Source organism: Octopus bimaculoides, chromosome 11 (assembly GCF_001194135.2).
Source record: "Octopus bimaculoides isolate UCB-OBI-ISO-001 chromosome 11, ASM119413v2, whole genome shotgun sequence".
NCBI lineage: Eukaryota > Metazoa > Mollusca > Cephalopoda > Octopoda > Octopodidae > Octopus > Octopus bimaculoides.
Genome location: NC_068991.1, coordinates 28,739,576 through 28,762,585, shown reverse-complemented (window position 1 = coordinate 28,762,585; position 23,010 = coordinate 28,739,576). Strand labels below are relative to the sequence as shown.

Here is a 23,010-nt window from a genome sequence, read left to right as displayed (position 1 = left end):
TCATTTCCAACCCTCACCTTACTGGCAGCATCTCTGTACATGGCTCGCACAGCTCTCACTAACCATTCTTCTATCCCAAGTTTCCTCATTGACCACCAGATAAGGGATCAGGGGACCCTGTCAAAGGCTTTCTCCATGTCAACGAAAGCCAGGTACAGAGGTTTATCCTTAGCTAGGTATTTCTCCTGCAACTGTCTCACTAGAAATAAGGCATCAGTAGTGCTTTTACCTGGCACGAACTCAAACTGCATCTCATCTAAATTGATTCGCTCCCTAATTAGTTGGGCTATGACCCTCTCTGTAACTTTCATAACCTGATCTAACAGCTTGATGCCTCTGTAATTATTTGTATACAGAAATTATTAACATAGCTTCTGTACAATAATTGCACAAATTTATGAAGCATTCCACATTTTGAAGAGCAAAGATATGATTGTGTGGCTAAGAAGTTTTTCTAAAGCCGTTTCCTGTTTTATAATAGTTTAGTAGTTACAAGTCCTGGTTTGAAGGTATCATATCAGATCATTAATGAAATGTTATTGTGTATGTGTGTAATTAAATTTAATATATACACACACATGTGTGCGGGTATATATGCATACATATACAAATACATGCAGGCAAAACGGAATAGAAACAATAAATCAGAAACAAACTAGCAAAAACAAGAACAAACTATATTCCTGTCAACAAAGCACAAAAAGTAAAAAGGAAACAACCAAAAATATTAGAAAATACAGAGAATGATAACTACTGGTATATCTAAGTATATAAAATGAGCAGAAAAAAAAAATGAAACAGTTCTTGTCTGAAAATCACAATGGAAGGAGACTATCAAAAGCAGTTTAAATAATTAACCCACTGATGGTTTTAGTACTCTTCTTCTTCCATGTCACCAAATTAGAATATTTAATTATATGCATAAAAAGCATATAGTTTGAGCCAATAAGGAGACCCATCTGTGGTTACTTGTTTTAAATAAAGGACAGACATATTATAAAATGAAGTATTTGATACTTTCTCAATAAAAATAGGATGGTCACAACCGGAACGTTTGCTTGATTACATATCAGAGGAAATCCTGACAAAAGATTTTATAAAACATTTTTTCAGCATAAGATCCTCTAAAAAACTCCTTCCTTCCCTAAAGTAATGTTCTGCAACTCACACTGGTTTCATTACAGACTAATTTCACCAGTCTCGGATGGTTTGCAAAGGCTATGAACACTCTCCCTCTCTTCATCTTTGACATAAATGTTTAAAAATATTTGTAAGCCCTGTATATCTATGATTTCTCTATGATTGTGGCTCCTGCACTGCAATGACTCTGCATATGTATGACCTCAGTGGCCCCTGCACAACTGTGGCCTCAGCATGTCTGTGACTCATGTATGTATTCATAAAGGTAAATAATGACAAGGCAACAAAACACAGGTATATCATGTGGAATTGTTTATTTCAATTTTCAATCTAAGGTAACCAGAGATAGGTTACATGTTTTAGTGCTCAATAACAAAACACTGTAACAGGCTGTGTATGTGTGCATACATGCATCAGTGAATGTTTTTATATGTATGTGTGTATAGATTAAATAAGAAGACATGAGAGAGACAAAAAAATGTAAACCAATGAAAAGTGTGCTATGTGTGAAGCAAGTACTGTCAGTTCTTATTGAGTTAGACTGAAAATTTAATAAATAGACTCAGAGGGAGCTAAATAAAACATTTCAGTACTTTTCTTACTTTATTTGAGGATATAGCATTCATAATAAAAGGTAAAGCTACAAACATTATTTTACTCCAAATATATAATATTAAATGAGTAATTATAGCAAGATGTGTTTTATAAAACCAAAATAATATTTGCAGAAAGAAGTGCTGATTAATTTGCAGAAATCTTTCTAGGTTCATGCCATTGAGATTCTAGTCACTACTACCATAAATTCTGTATATTTAAGTTAAGGATGTTAAACTAAAAAAAAAAACAAAAACAATCCCAATAATTGTGAATTTATTTGACCTAATCAAGACTATTGACTTTGTTTGCTCCTTCTATTACCATATTTCTGTTAAATTCTGTTAAAAATTATAAATATACACATGGCAGTCTAACAGAGATGTAACTCTGTACAGTTGTTCGGTGCTTTTCTTGAAATTAATTTTAAGATTATGAAGAATATAATAAAACTTCATTATCAAGCTGATGTTAGGAATATAAATTAACATGACATTTTAATAGAAAGTAGCAGATCATTTTCAAACAGGAAGTTCGATCCATAAAACCAAGGGCAGTTTCAGGCTGTTTGGCATCAAAAGCTTAAAGCAGAAAGACATATGTACATGTGTGTATTTGCACATTAACGTAAACATTTGGTATGCTTTAAGTGCTATTATCTCTACTTTAAAATATTATTTCCGTATTTCACTTATATACAGATAACAACAGTTATTGAGATTATATTATTCTAAAAGTAAATAGTTGATTTTTAATTGATAATCAAAAGAAACAACCCCACAGATGTTGTTCTATTTTTTATACAATGGTATTTCCAATACAGAGATTAAGTAAAACTGAGCCTGTTATGAGGTTTCAGTGAAGTCATTTAATCAATTGTTTTCTTGTGGATTAATTATTAAAAAAAAATTAATGAAAATGAACCCCTTTTTAAAGAGAAAACAAAAACAAACAAAAAACAGATCAAATTATAGATGTGACCTTTGAACCAAATTTGACTGTGTTGTTGTTGTTGTTGAAGTGAATATAAAAATGTTTCTTGTATATTTGCAATAAAACAGAAAAGGGAGAAACAAGAACAGTTTTTTGTAATTTTATCCACAAATATCAGACATCATTTCAAAGAGATGACAAATATGATGATGATGAAGGGGGAAATCATCAATGAAGCCATTTTTTGTAAGAGTATTTTCTGTGCACTTTCATATGTCATCAAGGCTGAACTGACTTCAGTTCTCCAATTTTAATTCAAGTTAACAAACTTCTGGGAAAACTCAAGTTTACAGATTCTCAACTGCGCCACATTTAACATTTCTCAGTGTTTTGATTTCTGTAAAATAAAATAAAAAAATTAAGAGATCTGGAAATAATTCTTACATCACAGTATATGTACAAGTGTCGTATTGATGCTTAACCCTAGGCCTGCAATGATGTTCCAACAATGACCATCCTGCCTTTTTGTCTAATGTAATGGGCAATTTTTTTACATCATTGACCCGACCCTTCATGGAAAGCTTAATATCTTATCACCCTCCCTTCATAATGTATGGTGGGGGTCCAATATAATTAAAAAGTTTAATTAATATAAAAATTTCTGGATTTAAAAATGATAATTATTTCACTCTTTCGTGTTATATGTTTTAATAAGAATTATTTAAGGAAATTTAATGAAAATATTTAATAGAATCGATAAAAGACAATAAAATTCAGTCATATCATATTGATTAGGTCAGGAATGGATTGCATGAATGTGTGTGCTTCATAAGCAAAAAACAAACTCTCACCATAAAATATTCACTTTCTTTTGCATTCAGCACAAGCATAAATTCATGTAAGATTCCTGCATTGTTGTCAAATAAATGTACAAATGGAGAATAATTGGTGCTCTTTTTTGATCCAGCAGTAGTTAAAGCATCACTTTCTTCTGTGTTATCTAGATCATCGTTATCTACCTCAGCTGATGATAAAGGGAAGTCAGAAAAAATTTCTTTGTTACTGTATAAATTTCCCATTTCTGATTTCTCCCATCGATAATGGCTATTTATGCTTAAGTGCATTTGATGAAGCAGATGCTTGGACATCAATTGATGGTGGCTGTATCCATGTCAAATCTTTGAAACATAAATTAATATTTGCCATAGTGTTTGTTGTGTTTAGTGACTACTACTTATTGCATTGATATGCTCCTTCACCAATGGGATCCATGCACTACAACACCAATGGGAAAAGTGTGTGGACCACATGGGGGACTATGTTGAAAAATAAACCCTATTTGGTCGTCAGCCTATGAACTTTCCAGCCAACCCTCATATCAATGCAATAACTCTTCTTATTACAAAAACTTCTGTTGGTCAAAAAGAGTCATCAGAGGGCTAAACCATTTTTCTACAGGTACTTGATAACAATACAATGCCCAATTTTGCCAATTTTCAAGAGAAGTCACTATTAGTTACTTCTGAAGTTTTTGTAATAAGAAGAGTTGAAAGAAGTGCATGGCAGATTTCACAGATCTGGCACCACTGCTTCATCGTCAGCCTATGAACTTTTCAGCCTACCCTCATATTTCACTGGAAATTAGTGAGTTTTAAGCTTAAATTATTGAGTTCTTTAAGGTTCAGTTTGCTGAATAATTCAGCACTCGTAAAGATCAAAATCATTTAATGTGTTTATTGACTCCCTTGGACAGCTACATAAAAATCCTCAGGGGTCAACATTAAACACTTTGCCAACACCTTGTATATTCCTTTATTTAAGACAATAGGGTGGGAGTCAATAGATATTTGGCTGCTATAGCTAGCAAGTCTAGTGACCAATAAAGGCCCCCTGTTAGCTGAACCAGATGAACATATGTCACAGGAATGTTGAAAGCAGGTAGTATATCCCCCAAAATTTATATAACACTTAAAAAAACCCATAATGAATCAATCTGGTAAATTAAAGCTGCTTTAATTTAAGTGAGTGTAATGCTCTTAAGTGAGTGCTCTTTAAGTGAGTGTAATGCTCTTAAACTAATACACACACATATGACACAGTAAAATCATGGCAAATATGGAGAAAACATTAAGTGCTTGAGTGGATGATCTGATATAGCATCACTCACTACATCTCATGGCATTATTTTCCAAGAGGCAATAAATTTATTTAAACAGTAGCAGCAAGGAGCTGAGCAATCAAATTGTTGCTGCTTCTTGTGGGTAGTTTGGAAAGATCAAGAAATGGTCCACTCTCCATAGCATTTAGATAACAAAAGAATCAGCAACTGTTGGAAGTGCATGCATGTGTGTGTGAGAGAGAGAGAGAGAAAATGCTAGATAAATTGCATGTAAATACTGCCCACACATCATGCAACTCTGTTTAACACTAATTCCCTAGAGCACTCTTTTGTTCTTGGAGACAATATTTTCAGTGGGATAGCAATACATTATAGTAGTAATTGTATGATAACATGCAAGAAACTATGACTTGTATGCATATATACTCCCACATACACTAAATTGTTCATATATCAGAAGTAGGGTATGATAACAAAATAGTACCAGCAGGTCATTCAGGGACAAAAAAAAAAAATGAAGTGTAGGGAAGATGTAACTGGACACTGGGTACACCAGAACTAGTAGGCTATGGGATGATAAGAGAGTTCAATTAGCACACAATGCAGAATAAGGATTGTGATGCAGAATAAGGAGTGTGGAGAGGATATAAGTAAACATTGTGTACACAAGAGTTGATAAACTCTGGCACGGTGTGGGAGCTCCATTAGTACTCAACAGATTTAACAGGTAGCTTCCAGTCCATAAAATGAGAGATTGACAGCAACTTTAGGCAGTAGTAAAACTAGGATGTTCTCTTCATATAAGATACAGTGGAAGATTTTGCTAATATCAAATACAACAACATCGCTTTTGTCAAATGGACCAAATGAGCTGAGGCAGTGGCTGGACATTGACGATGACTATACTTTTGCAGACATGAGATACAAATTGACAAAGGTGAGTAAAAAAAACTTACTGAATGCTGATAGTGGGAGTAGATGAGGTAGGAGAAGTCCAAAGAAAACGTGGAAGATTTAACCCTTAGTATTAAAACCGGCCATATCCAGCCCAAATATTTTATGTTCTAACAAGCCAGGTCCAGCCTATTACACCTACCCTTCAATGCCATGAAATTTCGAGGGAGGAGCTAAGGCAATTACGTTGATCCCAGTGTTCAATTGGTGCTTATTTTATCAACCTTGAAAGGATGAAAAGCAAAGTCGACCCTGACGGCATTTAAACTCAACATAAAGACAGATGAAATACTGATAAGCATTTTGCCTGGCATACTAACAATTCTGCCAGCCACCTTAATAATAATAATCCTCTCTTCTACTAGCTTTTTTTACTTTCTGTTAATGCCAGGGTGGTGAGGGGAGTTTGAGCATCCATCACTTATAAAATGCCCCAATGGCCTGTGCAAAACCTGTCCTCTGACAGTTAAGCCTGACTCCTTTGCCAAACCAACAGGAGAAGAGTGGGAAAAGGCAAGTATCTGGCGCATTCAAATAACTAGTGCTCCGGGTAGGCTGTACTTGTTCGCCTTGGATGGCAAACAGCCTGGGAGAAGGAACACTCTGAGTTCAAAAACCAAGGGAGCAAGGCCCCTGCTGCCTTGGTGGACTACTTTGATAGAGATGGTGTCTTGATAAAAATACCGGTTAGTAGTAACCTAAAACCACGCCTCGTTTGTGAATGAAAATGCCACACTCAGCAGGTGCCCCACTGTGCAGCAGAGTAGGGCTGGTTGTAATCCAGCAACTGTTAGCCATGCTACAAGACGTAAGTGGAGTAAACAAGTAAACATGATGATTATGGAGTGTTACTATTGTAGCACTCCTATGGATGCAAATGGTGTGATTGTCAGAGGGTACAGAAAATGAATGCACAATGAACGGAAGGATATGGAACTGTTTGAAATTACTGAACAGGGATTATGTGACCAAGCAAGAGCAATACAAAAGAATGGATGGTTAACAGATGGTTAATAGAAGCTATTAAAAGAAGAATATCGGGTGATACTGGGCATGCGAGAAACATGCAGGGTTCTTGAAGCATGACCAGTAAACAAGTGTCACCTTAGTCTGCTGGCTGTGGACAGCTGACAATTTTCCATCATACCCAGCAAAATAAGCTGTGAGTTTTCATATAATAATAATAATAGTGCAGGCCAGAAAATGAATCCATGCAAACTTTGATAAAATGGATGTTAAAATAATAAAATCTTTTTACTTACAACCAGATTTGAAGAGAATTTGATGGGGTCATTTATAATAGCCTGCTCCTTTAACTTGGCATATTTCAATAACCCTTGAGGCAAGTACTTCCACTCTGGTTTTGTTTTCTGACGGTATTTTACTAATGTATCAACAGACAGCCTATAAAATTAAAAAGATATAAGTTGTAATTTAAAACAAAAGAACTAATTAACAAAGGTTTGAATCTCAACAAAAGTTACAATGAGAATTGCTAACATTTTTACTTTTATAGTAAAACAGAATAAACTTCTGATTAATCATTAGCATGAAAAACTTCAACAACTAATGTTAGCTGAACATATTTTAAACACCATCAGACACAAATAAGAAATGAAGTTAGTATGCTTCACTAGATGCGCAATGTCAGAGTGCACATATAACAGATTTTAAGCATCTTGAGAGAAAAATTGGGCATAAGAAGTATCAGTTGTGTATGCAAAAGAAGTGTCTGTGCTGGTATAGTCATGTGATGCATATGGATGAGGACAGCTGCGTAAAAAAAGTGCTGATCTCTAACTGTGAAGGGAACCTGTGGAAGAGGAAGATCCAGGGAAACATGGGATGGAGTGGTGAAGCATGGTCTTTGGCTATTGAGTCTCATGGGAGCAATGGTAAGTGATACAGACCTTTGGCAATTTTCTGTACTTGAGAAGACATGTCAAGCTAAGTGAAATCATAGTTGTGGCCAGTACCAGTGACATGTAAAAGGCACCTGTACTGGTGGCACACGAGAGACACCCGTACCGGTGACGCATGAGAGACACCCGTGCCAGTGACATGCAAGAGGCACCTGTGCTAGTGATACATGAAAGGCACCCTCTATGCTCTTGGAATGGCTGGTGGTACGAAGGGCATCCAGCTCTAGGAACCAAGCCAAAACAGACTGGAGCCTGGTGCAGCTCTTTGGCTTAACAGTCTCAGTCAAACCATCTAATCCATGCCAGCATGGAAAATGGATGCTAAATGATGATGATGACCCCACCCCCAACATCTGACCCCCAATAATTACAGCCATTTACATTCCTGCATACACACAAGTAATTTCTCTTGGCATTTATTATGATTCAAAATTCAAATTCATATATTCCTACTTCTGAAAGTCCTGAGCAGTGGCTCACATATTGAATATTTGTTTTAGAAGAATGGAAATCTAGGGTGATGAGACAGAGGTCCCTACCACTACCCATAAAAATGAAACTACTCTAACAATCACTTCACTAACATCATCATTTTCCACACAGCCCATCAAAATTAATTGGGGAAGTGCTTTTTCAGTTGTAGATTGATTGTTGTTGTTGAGCCCCAGGTCAACCTTGATCAAGCAGATCTTATAGTCAATGTCATTCTATCCCATCTTTTTTTGAAGGCACAATGTAGCCAGGGACCACATTATCCAGTGTGTCCCTTTTCTATGACACAGAGAGTGATTTGAAGGAGATTTAGCTGTCATACAACCATACAGAGGTTTCCTTGTTGAGTTGATTCGTGGGTCAACAAGTTGGGATAACATAATAATTTTCAAGTAGTAATGATAGGTCAACAAGTGCCTTGTCAATCGAGTAGAAACAATGGTACATGCATGGTTGTGTGATTAAGAAGACTATTTTGCAACTACTTGGTTTTCAGTTCAATCCCATTATGTGGTACATTGGGTATCTTCTAGTATTGTCTTCAGTTGGCAAAATCTTTGCGACTGAAATTTGGTAGATGAAAACTAGATGGAAGCTTGTTGGAGAGATTCTAGTTCACAGGTGGTAGCGTTTATCTATTACCCTAACACCACTACCTGGTCACTGGGTGACTTTAGCAAAGTCATCATTCACTCTGTTGCAAGAATTCAGGCAGGTCTTTAGTTGAAGGTAATTTCTTCCCTTAATTCTTACAGACCTCAGAAAATGGTCACTGGTGTTGTCTTTTCTCCCACAATGACCACAAACAAAGGCAATGTCAGGGCTAACAAATGTGAAGTGGAATATGATAGTAACCACCATGTGGAAAATAAAAGTTAACTTACTGCAAAAGTGATTTTGGTTTGATCCGGAATTGTATTACTTCGTTTGTGTGGATCTAAAAACATGAAAAACAAACACTTTCTGATATAAAATTTCACATAATAGAGATAAGAAGGAAGAGGAATGGATTAATTAATTATGATATTCAGGTCTTTTGGACATCTAAGCCAATTTATCAGTTACTTACTACATATCAAGGCCCTAACATCTGATCAATGGTTTCTTATCATTTCATTGCTTATGAGGTGCATTTTTCCACAAAAATATCCCAAGAAAACAATCCGCTTTAACAAATTCAAGGTGTAGGCATGGCTGTTTTGTTAAGAAGTTTGCCTCCAAACCATGTGGTTCAAGGTTCACACCTTGGACAAGTGTCTTCCTTTCTATTATCATTTAGCATCTGTACTTCATGCTAGCATGGGCTAGATGATTTGACAAGATCCAATGAACCAGAGGACATGACTATGTTGAACTCCAATATATGTTTTGTCATAGTTTCTATGTTTGGATGAAGATAACTGGGCTCTCAATCACAAAGTTATGGGCTCGATTCCCAGGCTGGGAAACATTGTATCTTAAGGCAAGGCACTTTACTTCATGCTGCTTCATTTCACTCAACCAGCAAAAACGAGCATTCAGACTGAAAGAACACTTGGTCAGCATCAAGCTAAGCCCAAGGTATGCCCTAACTGAGCAGATATATGACAAAAAAGGTATTCCAACCATAACTATTCCATTTATTTATTTCAGGCATAGTGAACCCCAGACTGCCTTCCAATGAGCCCTTTTCAGGAAGATTTGGCTGCTATTCCTAGCAGGCAGGTAAACCTGAAGAAACCTCATTTTATTTATAAGTACAGAAGTGGAAGTTATGGCATTCATTATAGCCACACTTTAGAATGTTAATGCTGTAAATCTCCAACTAAGATTTGAAACTGTATTGCCAACTTAAGTTTTCTGAGACCTCTTAACACAACAGCATCATCACCATAACAACAAGACATTGCAGAAGAAATTATGATTACTTACAGCTTTTTGGGTGTAATCCAAAATATTACTACAACAACCTCCAAATATGATAACGTCATCATCTGGAGTGACACAACAGGAATGCCAGAGGCGGGGTATAGAGAAGGACATCTCATAGATTATCCAGCTAAAAGTAGTTACGTCAAATAACCAGATATCAGCTGAAAAATAAAGAAGAGTAGCACAGGATAGCAAGAAGAGAGAAACACTCCTAGAAAATATTATGATGATGATGATTATCATTTTAATGCTAGTGTGTGTGTGTGTGTGTGTGTGTGTGTGTGTGTGTGTGTGTGTGTGTGTGTGTGTGTGTGTGTGTGTGTGCGTGCAATGTGAGCATCTATGAGTTTGTCTCCATGCATCTCTGCATTAATGTTTATGTTCTGCATATATATGTTGCACAGTTCAGTGATTCAACATGTGAAAACCAGTAGAATAAAGTACGTAATCATGATGATGGTGGTGACAGTGGTAGTGATAATTTCTATGCTGGCATAGTATGGTAGTCTGTGACACAGCACATCACATCCCTTTAAGTCCTGCATTAACTCACTTTTCAGGTCCAAAACCCTCAGATCTATTTAGCCTCACCTCTAGCCATGAATTCTTTTTCTTGGGTTTCCTGTTTCAGGTATCCTTCAATGCCAGAAAACAGACATTGCCCACACTCATTTACCAGCTATTTACATCATGCCCCCACTATCATTTTTCCTGCATACCTCAGCTTATATGTTTAATACCCAATCTCCCTCTCTCTCGTACACTATCTCTTATGTAGGTTAATACATTCAATGTCCATCTCTCATTAGTATGTGGTTCTACTTTTTACACAGAAAGGAAGCCTTTGTTTTCTACAGAGGCAACAGATCTCTGAACTATACCTATACCCTCCACACTTTAGCTGCACTACTATCCCTGCACCTACCTACCATCACCACAATACACTAAGTAGGCTACCATAGTAACAGAACAATGTCTAGTGAGCTAAATAGATCATAAATTCCATTACACAGGTACTCTTATTGTTTACGCATGTATATCTATTACAACAGAAGTCCTGGTACTATGTCAGCTGGACTGAAACCATAATCAATGTTTATCACAGATGAAGACTTGTTTCCCTGTCAGTCTACTAAAAATCTTAAAAGTCTATCACAACTGAAGTCCAGGTGCACTGTCAGTTCACTAGATATCCTACTGAACATTTACCACAAATGATGCCCCGGTAACCTGGGTCACTTGTCAGATACACTGTTACATCTACCATTTCTTCCATTAAGGACAAAATATGGAACTTGGTGTGGCCACTGGCCTTGCCAGCTCTGGTCAAGCTGTCCAACCCATGCCAACATGGAAAACAGAGTTAAATGATGATGATGACACAGACATCAAACAGGTACGAACACAGATATTATCAAAACAGATGATGCCATCATCAGAGATAAAAAAGGTGGGTGTTGTTACCTAAAGGTTGATTATCCTGAGTAAAACCTCCGCACAAAAGAATGCGTGTAGGAGAAACAGCTGTGAAAGAGCACCAAGATCTGCCACAAGGGACATGACCTGTTATCTGAGGCCTGCCAAGAGATATTACGAGTTAGGATTACAAGAACAACAACAGCAATAATAATAAAAATAATAATAATAATAATAATGTCATAAGATTTGAACATTTTAATATCATCAATTTATGAATTTATAAAGAAGATATTTCTTATAAAATTACCATCTATTAGGTCAATTAATTATAAAAAAGTAACAAAAAATTTGGAGGATTTACTTAAAAATAATTAATTTGTTATCATTAAACTGGTGTTTGGAATATAACAAAAAGACATAAAATTATGAAATAAGGTTTTGATTTAGACAACATTTACAACCCATTTGTTATCATATTTCTTTTGAAAGACACTGATATTGTTTCAATTAATTTTAAAAATAAAGAATTTAAGTGAAATCATTTTGTCATTAGGTGCAGGTGTGGCTGTATGGTATAAAGTTAGCTTTCTAGCCACGTGGTTCTTGGTTCAGTCCCACTGCATGGCACCTTGGGCAAGTGTCTTCTACTATAGCCTCAAGTTGACCAAAGCCTTGTAAGTGGATTTGCTAGATTGAAACTGAAAGAAGCCTGTTGTATATATGTGTGTTACTTTGTTTGTGTTTGTCCACCACTGCTTGACAACTGGTGCTGGTATGTTTACGTCCTTGTAACTCAGTGGTTTGACACAGGAGATTGGCAGTGTAAAAACCAGGCTTTAAAAAATAAGTACTGCTGCCGATACATTTGACTAAAATTTCAAGGCAGTACCCCAGGATGGCTGCAGTCAAAAGACAAACAAATTAAAGATTATTAAGCAGGTGTTTGTATCATAGGACCAGGAGTGGTCTAAGGTGGATTGATATGAAAAGAGTTAGAACAGATGGCTTTAATATTAGGAACTCAAAGTAGTCTTGAATATCAAAAGACTTCAAAAGATTTCAACAAGTCTCAATAATAAAGCAAGATGATATCCCGACTCCATGACAACATTATACAGACATTTTATGCCCATTTTCCCATGCTTGTTTCTTATCCACCATAAACAATTCTCTCATCCAACAAAAACACATTAGAAACACACCTTTCATCCTTTCTCCATTGCTTCTTTCTTCTGTTTCAAACTAACCTCATTTCTTAAGTTCAGCTCCACCCTGATGGGATTATAAAAGAATGTTATACAATACTTTTACAATCACTATTAGAGCCAAGAAGTAACTTAACCTGCTAGAAATAGCAGCCAAATGTAACTTCTCTTAAAAAAACAGAAACACTTGATAATGTGGCCATGGATATACAAAGAAGCAGAATGGTCATAACTGGAATAACTGAGTATAAGTTTTCATGATCAGAGCTGACTGACCAGGGGTTAAACATCAATAACTCTCACTTATTTCTGTCTTCTTCTTCCATCCATCATTTGGTCTTTCCTCTACCCAAAACCTGCTGACCTCGAGGTACTCAACTTTTGCCATTCTCAATAAAATAATACTTGAAACATTGCTTCTTAATTTCACTTTATATGAGTGATCACCATCACCATCATCATCATCATCAATATAGTATAACATAAATCAATGAGTGAGTCTCTTACATGATTGGAAAATGTGCTAGAAATAACAGCTACATTTCTCTCAAACTGTATCATACTGTCATTAATGTGTCTGTAAGTGTCATAATGGAAATGCACACTTAGAGATTTTATGTTCATAAAAAGAAATATAAAAATATTAAAAAAATAGAACAGGATGGTCAAGCTTGGAATACCCACTAGCCCTGGTTCTAAGATACAAACTTCTAGATTTAAAGTTATTGAAATTAAAACCTTTCATCAAAATTTCATGTTAATTTATGTTCCAAAACCAGATTAATAATGACAAAGTTATTTTACTAAATTCTTCATTGTTTTCAAAATCAATTGAAACCAAAGAGTATTTCAACAGAAATGTAGTAAGAAAAGGGTTAATTATGGGTCTGCTGAATCAGGACTAAACTAGGGTTAAATAACATCATATAACACATGCTTGCTCAGTCAGAAGTGACCTAGGGTTAGACAACACTGTACAACAGCATAGTGACAAAAGAAAAGCAAAAAAACAAAATGAAACAAACTCACTTAGTCCAATGGAGTGTATCTAAATCAAGGCAATATAAATCATTCATGCGGTTAGAAAGATGTCGGCCACCAAATACATAGGTTTTATTACCAATACGCGTGGAAGCATGAGCTGCTCGGGGAGATGGCACTTCACCCTAGGGAAAATAAAAGTGTAATGTCAGTATTAACTAATGTCCCATCCACAAGTTGTATCACATGAGATGTCCCACAAGTTACCAAGAGACTATAAATGAAATATTTCTTAATGTTAAATATTTATGGATAATTTTAGTAACCCTTTAGCATTTAAACCAGCCATATCCGGCCAAAATATTCAATCTCTTTTACGTCCAAACCAGTCAGATTTGGCCTCTCACACCTACCCTGTGATGTCATTCTAAAAATAAACAACCACGTCATCAAAATTGCAAAGCTACAGGATAATGCATGCTTAATTCAAAACAATTTGAATAAATAAGCATTACATTTGAGAGAGAAATCTGAATGCTGAAGGGTGAGTTTTGGGGCAGCTTGTATATTCACAGAGATATAGTATATATAGGCATAGACGTGGTTGTGCAGTTAAGTTTACATCCTAATCATCATATTGTTTTAGGTTTAGTCTCACTGTATGTCACCTTAGGCAAGTCTCTCTACTACTATAGCTGCAGCAGATCAAACGCTTTTGAGTGGATTTAATAGACAGAAATTTGAAGAAACCAGTTATGTGTGTGTGTGTGTGTGTGTGTATTGGGTTATCCCATAATGCAGTTTTTTTATACTTCTTTTATTTTTCAAAGTTAAGATAAAGTTCGTTTTTAGTCTAAAATATACTCTCCTTCATTTTCTACAATGTTCTTCCATCTATCTGGTAGACTTGCAAGGCCCCCTCTTCCAAAATTCACTTGTCCATGGTGAAAAATATTCCTCCAGTACTGTTCTGACCTTGTCTACAGAATTCATATTTTTTCTGTTCCAATAGTTTTGAAAACTGCAGAATAAATGATAATCAGATGGGGCAATATCCAATGATAATATAGTGGGTGAGGCATCATTTCCCATTCAAACTGCTCTAGCCTTTGGAATGTCATCCTCACTGTATGTATCCAAGCATTATGCTGATGGAAGTACATCTTTCACCTTTGTTTTACTTCTAGCTGACTTAAGCCGCTTAAGCTGCTTGCAGATTTCCTTTGTTATCATTTGGTTTGGATTTAAAAGTTCAAAGTGGACTAAACCTTTCATATCCCACCTAACATAACAACACCTTACATGGTGAAAACCTTCTTTAGCCTCGGGTGCTAGTGTTTCTCCTTTCTCTATCGCTGTCTTTGGCACTTGACATTTTTATATAGAACCCATTTCTTGTCACCAGTCACTATTCGGTCCACAAAAAGTTCATTTATGAGACGTGACAGCAAAGAAGAGCACACATTCACTCTCTGCATGCTATTAGACTTGGAAAGTTTGTGGCCCAATTTACTGACTTTTCTGATGGCACACAGATGTTGATGAATGGTCGAATGACCAAATCCAAGCTTCTATGCTAGTTCAACAGTTACGATGGGATTTTGTTCTACCAGGGTTTGCAGGATGATCTTGTTGAGCCCTACAGATCTTCCAGGACAAGGCACGTCTTCTAGGCTGTAGTTTCCAGCTCGGAATTTCTGGAACTACCGATGACACTGGCTTATGCTTATTTTCTGATCCCCATATACTACATTAATATTCCTCGCACTTTCCATTGTGTTGTTGCCTTTATTGAACTCATAAAGCAAAATATGCTGAATATGCTCCTTTGTCACTTCCATTATAGCTTTGAAAAAATAACTGTTAAAATCGAACTGCACTCTTCAAAACTTGCACTAAGAATAAATACAAGGTAAAATTACTACCTGCTTTTACAGCAAGTTGATGCAGGTAGCTTATCCCATCCCCCTCCAACTTTTAGTTCATGCAATTGAAAAAAACTGCATTATTTATGGGATGACCCAATGTGTGTGTGTGTGTGTATTAGTGCCTGCTCCTTTTGATTTGGTGTGATAGTTGTAAATAGGTATCACCATCATACAAGGTGTACATTGTTTTGGCCATGGGGAAATATTACCGTATCTGGAAACAGGTGAGGTTTGGCAACCGGAAGGGTATATAGTCACAGAAAATCTAAGTCAATGAATTCCCTCTGACCCATGCAAGTAGGGAATGTGCATGTGAAAATGATAAAGTTGATGATGACAATGACAAAGAGGCATCAAACTGAAGGACCAAATTATGAAAGTAATAGAGTTACAGTACAACTGATTAGGAAACGTACCTATTAGCTTAGGTAAGGTGCAGTTGGTTTTGTGTCAGAATGGAATACTATTGCTGTCTTCCTACAGAAGTTCTTAGCTAAGAGAAAGCTACTATGTCTAATACTCATGATCTGGAGATTTGACAGTGTGTAACTGTAGTTACTATGTAAACTTGGTTTAGATGAACGAACTGCGAGATCATGCAAGCCATGTATTAAGATGCAGTAGGTTGAGAGTTGGCAATGAGCTCAGCAAATAATTTAGTGTGCATGTAGGAATCTGTTGAAGTTCAGTTTTTCAGCCTCTTTCTGTTTATTATAGCTTTGCAGACCAAACAGAAGAGTTAAAGCTCAGCTGTCTTTGTGTTCCAATGACCTAGTTCTCAAGGCTGAAAATGTTCAAGGTTTTCAAAACAAATTTAAAAACAAGGAAGTAAACCTAGAATTGAGAGGCCTCGAAGTATACCTAGCAAAGACCAAAAAAATTTGATTAGCAAGAAAACAGAACTTGACAGAGAAGTGGCCAATATGCCAAAAAGGAGTTAGTAGGAATTCTATATAGTGTGCATAATGTAAATTATGGGTGCACAAAAGGTGCAGCTAAGACAATTGGCAGAATGACAAGGAAGAACGACTATGTGTGGGATACACAAAAACAGCTGGCAATAAGAACATGGGAGGTTTCATAGAAGTAGTTGAAAGCTTCTTTTGTCAAGATGACCAATAAAGGAGATAAGTAATTTGAAAGCAGAAAAGCCAAATTAAGAATAGAGTGGGAAAAAAAATCAACGGAGCTGACGGAAAAATTGAGTATAAAATGAAAAGTAGTGTGTAAGAGGAGATTACATTAGTGTGGACATGTGATGTATATGGAGGGGGATAACAGGATAAAGAAGTGCCAAGGGTTCAAATGAAAGTGACCTGTGGGAGAAGAAGACAAGGAAAAACTGGTGAAAGTATGGAAAAACAGACATAAAAATGATGGTAAATTACATGTCTTTAATCAAGAGATAGGGCCAGCTTCTATGATTTTTTTTCTATTTCTCTGAGTATGAAGAGACTGATGCAGTTTATGTTCAACATAAACAACTGCAGGTAAAACTGGGTGGAGGTGCAGAAATTACAGAGAGTTGACATTCATTAGGGTAAGGACTGGGTAAATAAAAAGTGATTAGATTGGAGTCTGCGAGGGTCAATCATATGAGACACATAGGGATAACAAGAGCTGAGAAACAAGTGTGCCAGATGGGTTCTTTGAGTGAGTTGGGAGTTAGTTCAGAGGAGTAGAAGCTATTGTAGTAGATATAAAATAGTCTAAAAGAAGACACAGCACATTTGTTGGGGAGAGAGTCTTTGCTAATCAATTGGTTGACCTTTTAAATGCGGTCTAGGATGTGTTTGTGTGGTAGTAGCAGTAGGAGCAGCAGCAGCACTGTGACAGAATGATGGGGTAGTACTCCATTGTGTGTCTTACTTGGTTGGCAACAGTTCAGAAGAACTATTTTCTAACCTTGAAAAGGACAGGTCACTGAGATGTTTGAAACATAAACCATCCTCTCTTTTATTCAAAGTATATTTAGGATTACATTATCTAAAGTGTCCTTTTTTTAAAAGACACTAGGGTGAAATTTGAAAGAAGGTTTGGCTACAATTTTTAATAGGTCAAATCACCATGTGGAGGATCCCTTCATTGGTTAGAAGTATATAATGAGTAATTGATTCAAGGAATATAGATGTTGTGTAGCAGTGAGTGAGTATAGGTGTAGTGGAATGTGTACAGTAATGGTGATCTTATTGGAAGAATTGTTGCAGTGACAAGAGAGAGATAGTGGTTGAAGCAGGGGCGTAGTAATACAGCTGTTCATGAGAATACAGCTGTGGTGATAGTGGTGGTGGAAGTATAGCTGAGGAGGCAGATGTACAATGGTAATGGTGATAAGGATATAGAGTTGAGATAAATTTTCATAACAGTTTTAAAGATAATTTGTATATAAGAACCTTCCACCTCTAACATTTAAACTGGCCATATCCAGTCTTAATATTCTATTTGCTTTACATTTAAACTGTTCAGACCTAGCCTCTCACACCTACCCTAGAATGTCATTCTAGAAATAAATAATCCCATTATTGAAATTTCAAAGCTACAAAGATGATATGTAATTAATTCAAAACAATGTGAATAAGTAAGCATTACATATGATAGAGTAATCTGAATGCTAAAGGACTAAAGCTATAGGGGTGAGCTCAGAAGTAATACTAAACTAAGTCACATAAATGAAAAGCTGGCCAAGAGATAAAACCCCACAGGGAGTAAAGTTGTAGAAATTTAAAATATTAAGAAATGTGTAAAAAATATAAATATATATATTAATTGAAGTATTATATGTCCATCACGGCCAATCTTACCAATCGGTTTCGCAATAGGGTTTCAACAGAATATTAGGTAACAGTCCGATTATGTAACCCTGTGCTCATCAGAAATGACTGTTATGGAATGAAATATGGCAATATATATACTTACAGTGCATTTTGGATTTGACCAACAATGTCGGTCACAGTCAAATATCAGGAGTTGATTGTTCCAACCACGAGGGTAAGACTGTTGAAAAATAAAGAAATATAGCAAATATATAGGTACTTATGCATTTGCACGTACAGACAGATACATAACATGCATATGAGTGTGTATGTGTGTGTGTGAGAGAGAGAGAGAGAGAGAAAGGCAATGGACATGAAAAGAAAGAAGACAATATAGGAGGAACAAGTTTTAACAAATGTATTAATTCAATACTTAAAAAGAAAAAGTCTTGACATTTAGAATCTTAGTCTTTCATTAGAAGATAGAGAAGAAAATTAAAGAGAGGAAATGAGAAAATGTGTCTGGAGTGAGGGTTGAAACACAGCAGGTTAGGGGTCAGGTGGGAATACAGTTCCGTGGTGGGAGCTGGAAAGCAAAGTGGTGTGGGGTGCATGCATGTATAGGAGTGTATCCATTACACTGCAATGGGCTCAGGGTGAGGTGTGTATGTGTGTTTTTTCCTGTGGTGTGTATAGGAATTCAGGTATGGCAGAATGGGATTGTGAGAGTAACGGAGGTTGATGCGTAGGGAAAATAATACCATATGCATGAGGAAGGCATGGTGATTACATAACCAGTGCAAGGTCTGTGTTTTTAAAGGGTCTAAAAGCAAGATCCATTCCTAACTGTATTGTCTTTTGTTTTAGAAAAACTTACATTAAGTGATGTTATTGGAGCCATCTCCTTTTATATATATTATCATCATTATATGAAGTTAAACATGGCCTGGGCCTATACTGGCCGAAACCTATCAAAGTTATTACACACACACACACACACACACATGTATGTATGTACATACGTATGTATGTATATATATACATATTATATATATTCTTTTACTTGTTTCAGTCAGACTATGGGCATGCTGGGGCACCACCTTGAATTTTGTTTAATCAAATGCATTGACCCCTTATTTTTTTAAGCCTGGTATTTATTCTATTGGTACTTTGGCCAAACTGCTACGTTATGGGGATGTAAACACATGAATACCAGTTGTCAAGCAGTGGGGGGGGGGGGCAAACAGACACAAAGACATACACACACATATACATACATATAAATATATATATATATATATATATATATAATAAATGCCAAAACACGTGCCAGTGTCACACTTTGACCCCTTTTCTCACTATTCAATGACACTTCTACTATTCCTCATGATGGGATGAGAGTAACAGTAGGCATAGAGACGGTGAGGGTATTAGTAGATTGATGGGTGTGACGGTAATAGGGTGATAGTAATAATAAGAGCTGTAGTTGTGATAGGTGGTGATGGTGGTGGTGGGGAAGATGGCGAAGTCAAAGGTATTGATGGTGGTGGCATCAGATGTCTGAATGGTGTGTGTATGGCAGTTGTGGTGGTGATGGAGGTGGTACTGGTGATGGTTGAAAACAACAGAAAAAGACAGAGAGAAAGAAAGAGGTGAGACAGAAAAAACATTGTACTGAACCCTGAATGGGAAGACAAAAAATCTTGTTTATCATGTAGCTTTGCAATAAGTTCCAAGTTGACAAATTACATCATTGTTTTGATGAAAATTGCTCATTGCTTGAAAAATATTGGTCAAGTTTAATCAAATTTTATATGCACTCAATGCATGAAGTGTCATTGTTGGGCCCAAGGCCCAATGAAGAGCCCTTCAGGAGCTAGCTGGTATATACATATATATGTGTGTGTGTGTGTGTGTGCATACATACGACAGGCTTCTTTTAGTTTCCATCTACCAAATCCAGTCATAAGGCTTTGGTCGGCCTGAGGCTATAGTAGAAGACATTTGTTCAAGGTGCCACACAGTGGGACTGAACCCAGAACCATGTACTTGGGAAGCAAGCTTCTTACCACATGGTTGGCACTCCATCGGTTACGACGATGAGGGTTCTAGTTGATCTGATCAATGGAACAGTCTGTTCGTGAAATTAATGTGCAAGTGGCTGAGCACTCCACAGACATGTGTACCCTTAACGTAGTTCTCGGGGGAGATTCAGCGTGACACAGAGTGTGACAAGGCTGGCCCTTTGAAATACAGGTACAACAGAAATAGGAAGAAAGAGTGAGAGAAAGTTGTGAAAGAGTACAGCAGGGTTCGCCACCATCCCCTGCCGGAGCCTCGTGGCGCTTTAGGTGTTTTTGCTCAATAAACACAACACCCAGTCTGGGAATCGAAACCGCGATCCTACGATCACGAGTCCGCTGCCCTAACCACTGGGCCATTGCACCTCCACTCTTACCACATAGCCACACCTGCACCTACATGTATTTATATATATATTTCAGATCAGGTGTGGGGGTCATGTGGTATTGCAACATGCTGCATTCACCAGTTCTCAGCATATTCCTAAGTCCTCTCCAGTCACCTGTTGATTGAGAAGAGTCCCAGTCAGTTCCTATCTCCACAAGATACCTCCTCATCTGTCATGTGGTCAATCATGCTGAATCCTCAGTGAAAAGAATACTGTCCTCCTGCTTAGATATCAGCAGCACCAAACACTCTTGTGCAATGAGTCCACAACTGCACCAGCGCATTCAAGTCTTTTTAGAACTTTAGACTCACAACTAATGCTGCTATGGATCTCACTGCCAAGATAAGTGAAGCTATCAACATTTTCGACATTCTCACCCACAACAGAAACAGACGAGGTGGAGTCCTCCAAGAAGCTAACATAAAACTGGATCTTTGTCTTGACCCGACTATTGCTTTTAGCAGTTGGATGCTATTTTTAGCAAATTAAGAGACCAGGTACAAGTACTTTTGTAGGGTGGAATCTACAAAGTTTTAGAGACTTCTTAATATATTGTCAATGTCCCTGATCACATAATTATGACCCATGGTGGATATGCAGTTATGTAAATGATGATACATGGTGGATTACATGCCTCCTCCCTGTTTTCCACTATTACTATAGTGGCCTCTGCATCTCAAAACTAGCTGGTCTTATGTGTTCTCTACTCAGATATTCCCAATTCACTCACCTCTCCCTTCATCTCATCACTCATCTTAGTTCCAGCCAAAACCAACTCTACCAAACACATTCTAATCACTAAACAGAACCCTTTTCGTCCGGGATGTCAGATCCTTGTATTTCCCATCCTGAATGTTTTTTTCCTTCTTTTTGTCTGCAACTGCTCAAGACAAATTTTAACCATGTTAATCTCACCTGTTCCAGAGGGCCTGCAAAAGCCATGGGAACAGCACTTTCTTGAAACTAACCTGATAAAAAAAACATACTATTGTGTGGTTCTTTAATTGGTAGTCATGCTGGAACATTACAAGAGTCTATTAAGAATTCTCTAAAACCAATTGAAATGTTAAAATGTGTCATATGAGAACATAAGAAGAGTAAAAGCTAGACACAAACCATATCACTGCTGACATCTTCAACATATTCACCACTGTCACATAAGAAGTCAGTTATGTCAGGACCGTGCCCTCCAAAACAATAAAGCCTACAATCAAATTGGACAAAAAAATTACATTACTAAGGACATACATTCAGCTCATAAAACACATAATTATCTGTGCATGTTCACACACACATCATTATCATCATTGTGTAACTCACATTTTTCCATGCTTACACAGGCCAGACAGAATTCGTTGAAGCAGATTTTTCTACAGCCAGATACCCTTCCTGTTGCTAAGTAAGTTAATGTCTTCCATGTTTTTCATGGAAAACTGGACGCAAACAACATTGCTTGTATGATGATGCTCATTTACAATCATCACATACATGTGCTTGTATGTATGTGTGTGTGTATATATATATATATATATATGTCTATATCATACTTAATGTAGATACATCATGAAAATCCATATTAAATGTAATATTCATCTTAAGAAGGTATCTCTTATGGATGTACAATGTTAAAAACAAAAATATATAGATCGCAGATAAAAATTGTCCACCAGTTTTGGTGGCTTGGCTAAATGTTCATTTCTGCCTTTTTGGGGCTTCATCAGTAGCAAGTATCCACAAGCAACCACACACTTGCCATTGATATAGGAAAACAGTGATTGAAAAAAAAAAAAAAATCACTGATGTTGCGATAGATTAGTTTAAAATAGCAATCTGCGTACCATACTTAATGCAGATATCTCATGGAAAGCCAGATTAACTGCAGTATTTACATGTTGCACGGATAGCTATTTTAAACTAATACTGCTCCTCTTGCATATAGCAATTTATTTATTTATGTATGTATACAAAGACACATCATCAATTAACAATCACTTTCCATGCTAACAAGAACAGGATAATCCAACAGAATCTGAATTGTTGGACTGCATTATGCTCCATCTGTTTTGGTGTGGTTTCTACAGGATGTCCTTTCTAATGCAACCCACTTTACAAACAATACAGTTAACACATATAGTTGTACATAAGGTTGGGAAGCGAACTTCTGATTCACACAACCATACCAGTGAGAT

General features: G+C 36.7%; 1 protein-coding gene across 5 annotated transcripts in view; it reads right to left on the bottom strand.

The window, feature by feature from the left end:
• Positions 1–1,437: 1,437 nt before the first annotated feature.
• The window catches only part of LOC106874256 (kelch domain-containing protein 2), a 31,080-nt gene continuing 9,507 nt past the window's right edge, over positions 1,438–23,010 (bottom strand). For 4 of the 5 annotated variants that reach the window (XM_052971660.1, XM_014921914.2, XM_014921913.1 and 1 more), the window contains 8 exons: positions 21,938–22,025; positions 18,515–18,592; positions 13,719–13,855; positions 11,530–11,642; positions 10,066–10,226; positions 9,039–9,091; positions 7,003–7,144; positions 1,438–3,064 (listed from right to left, as the gene is read on the bottom strand). In XM_052971660.1, the coding sequence (XP_052827620.1) occupies positions 3,050–3,064; positions 7,003–7,144; positions 9,039–9,091; positions 10,066–10,226; positions 11,530–11,642; positions 13,719–13,855; positions 18,515–18,592; positions 21,938–22,025 (787 nt within the window). In that variant the 3' untranslated portion in view covers positions 1,438–3,049. Of the gene's footprint in view, positions 3,065–3,455; positions 3,692–7,002; positions 7,145–9,038; positions 9,092–10,065; positions 10,227–11,529; positions 11,643–13,718; positions 13,856–18,514; positions 18,593–21,937; positions 22,026–23,010 lie in introns of those variants that run through there. The other variant, XM_052971659.1, reaches the window with a different exon arrangement.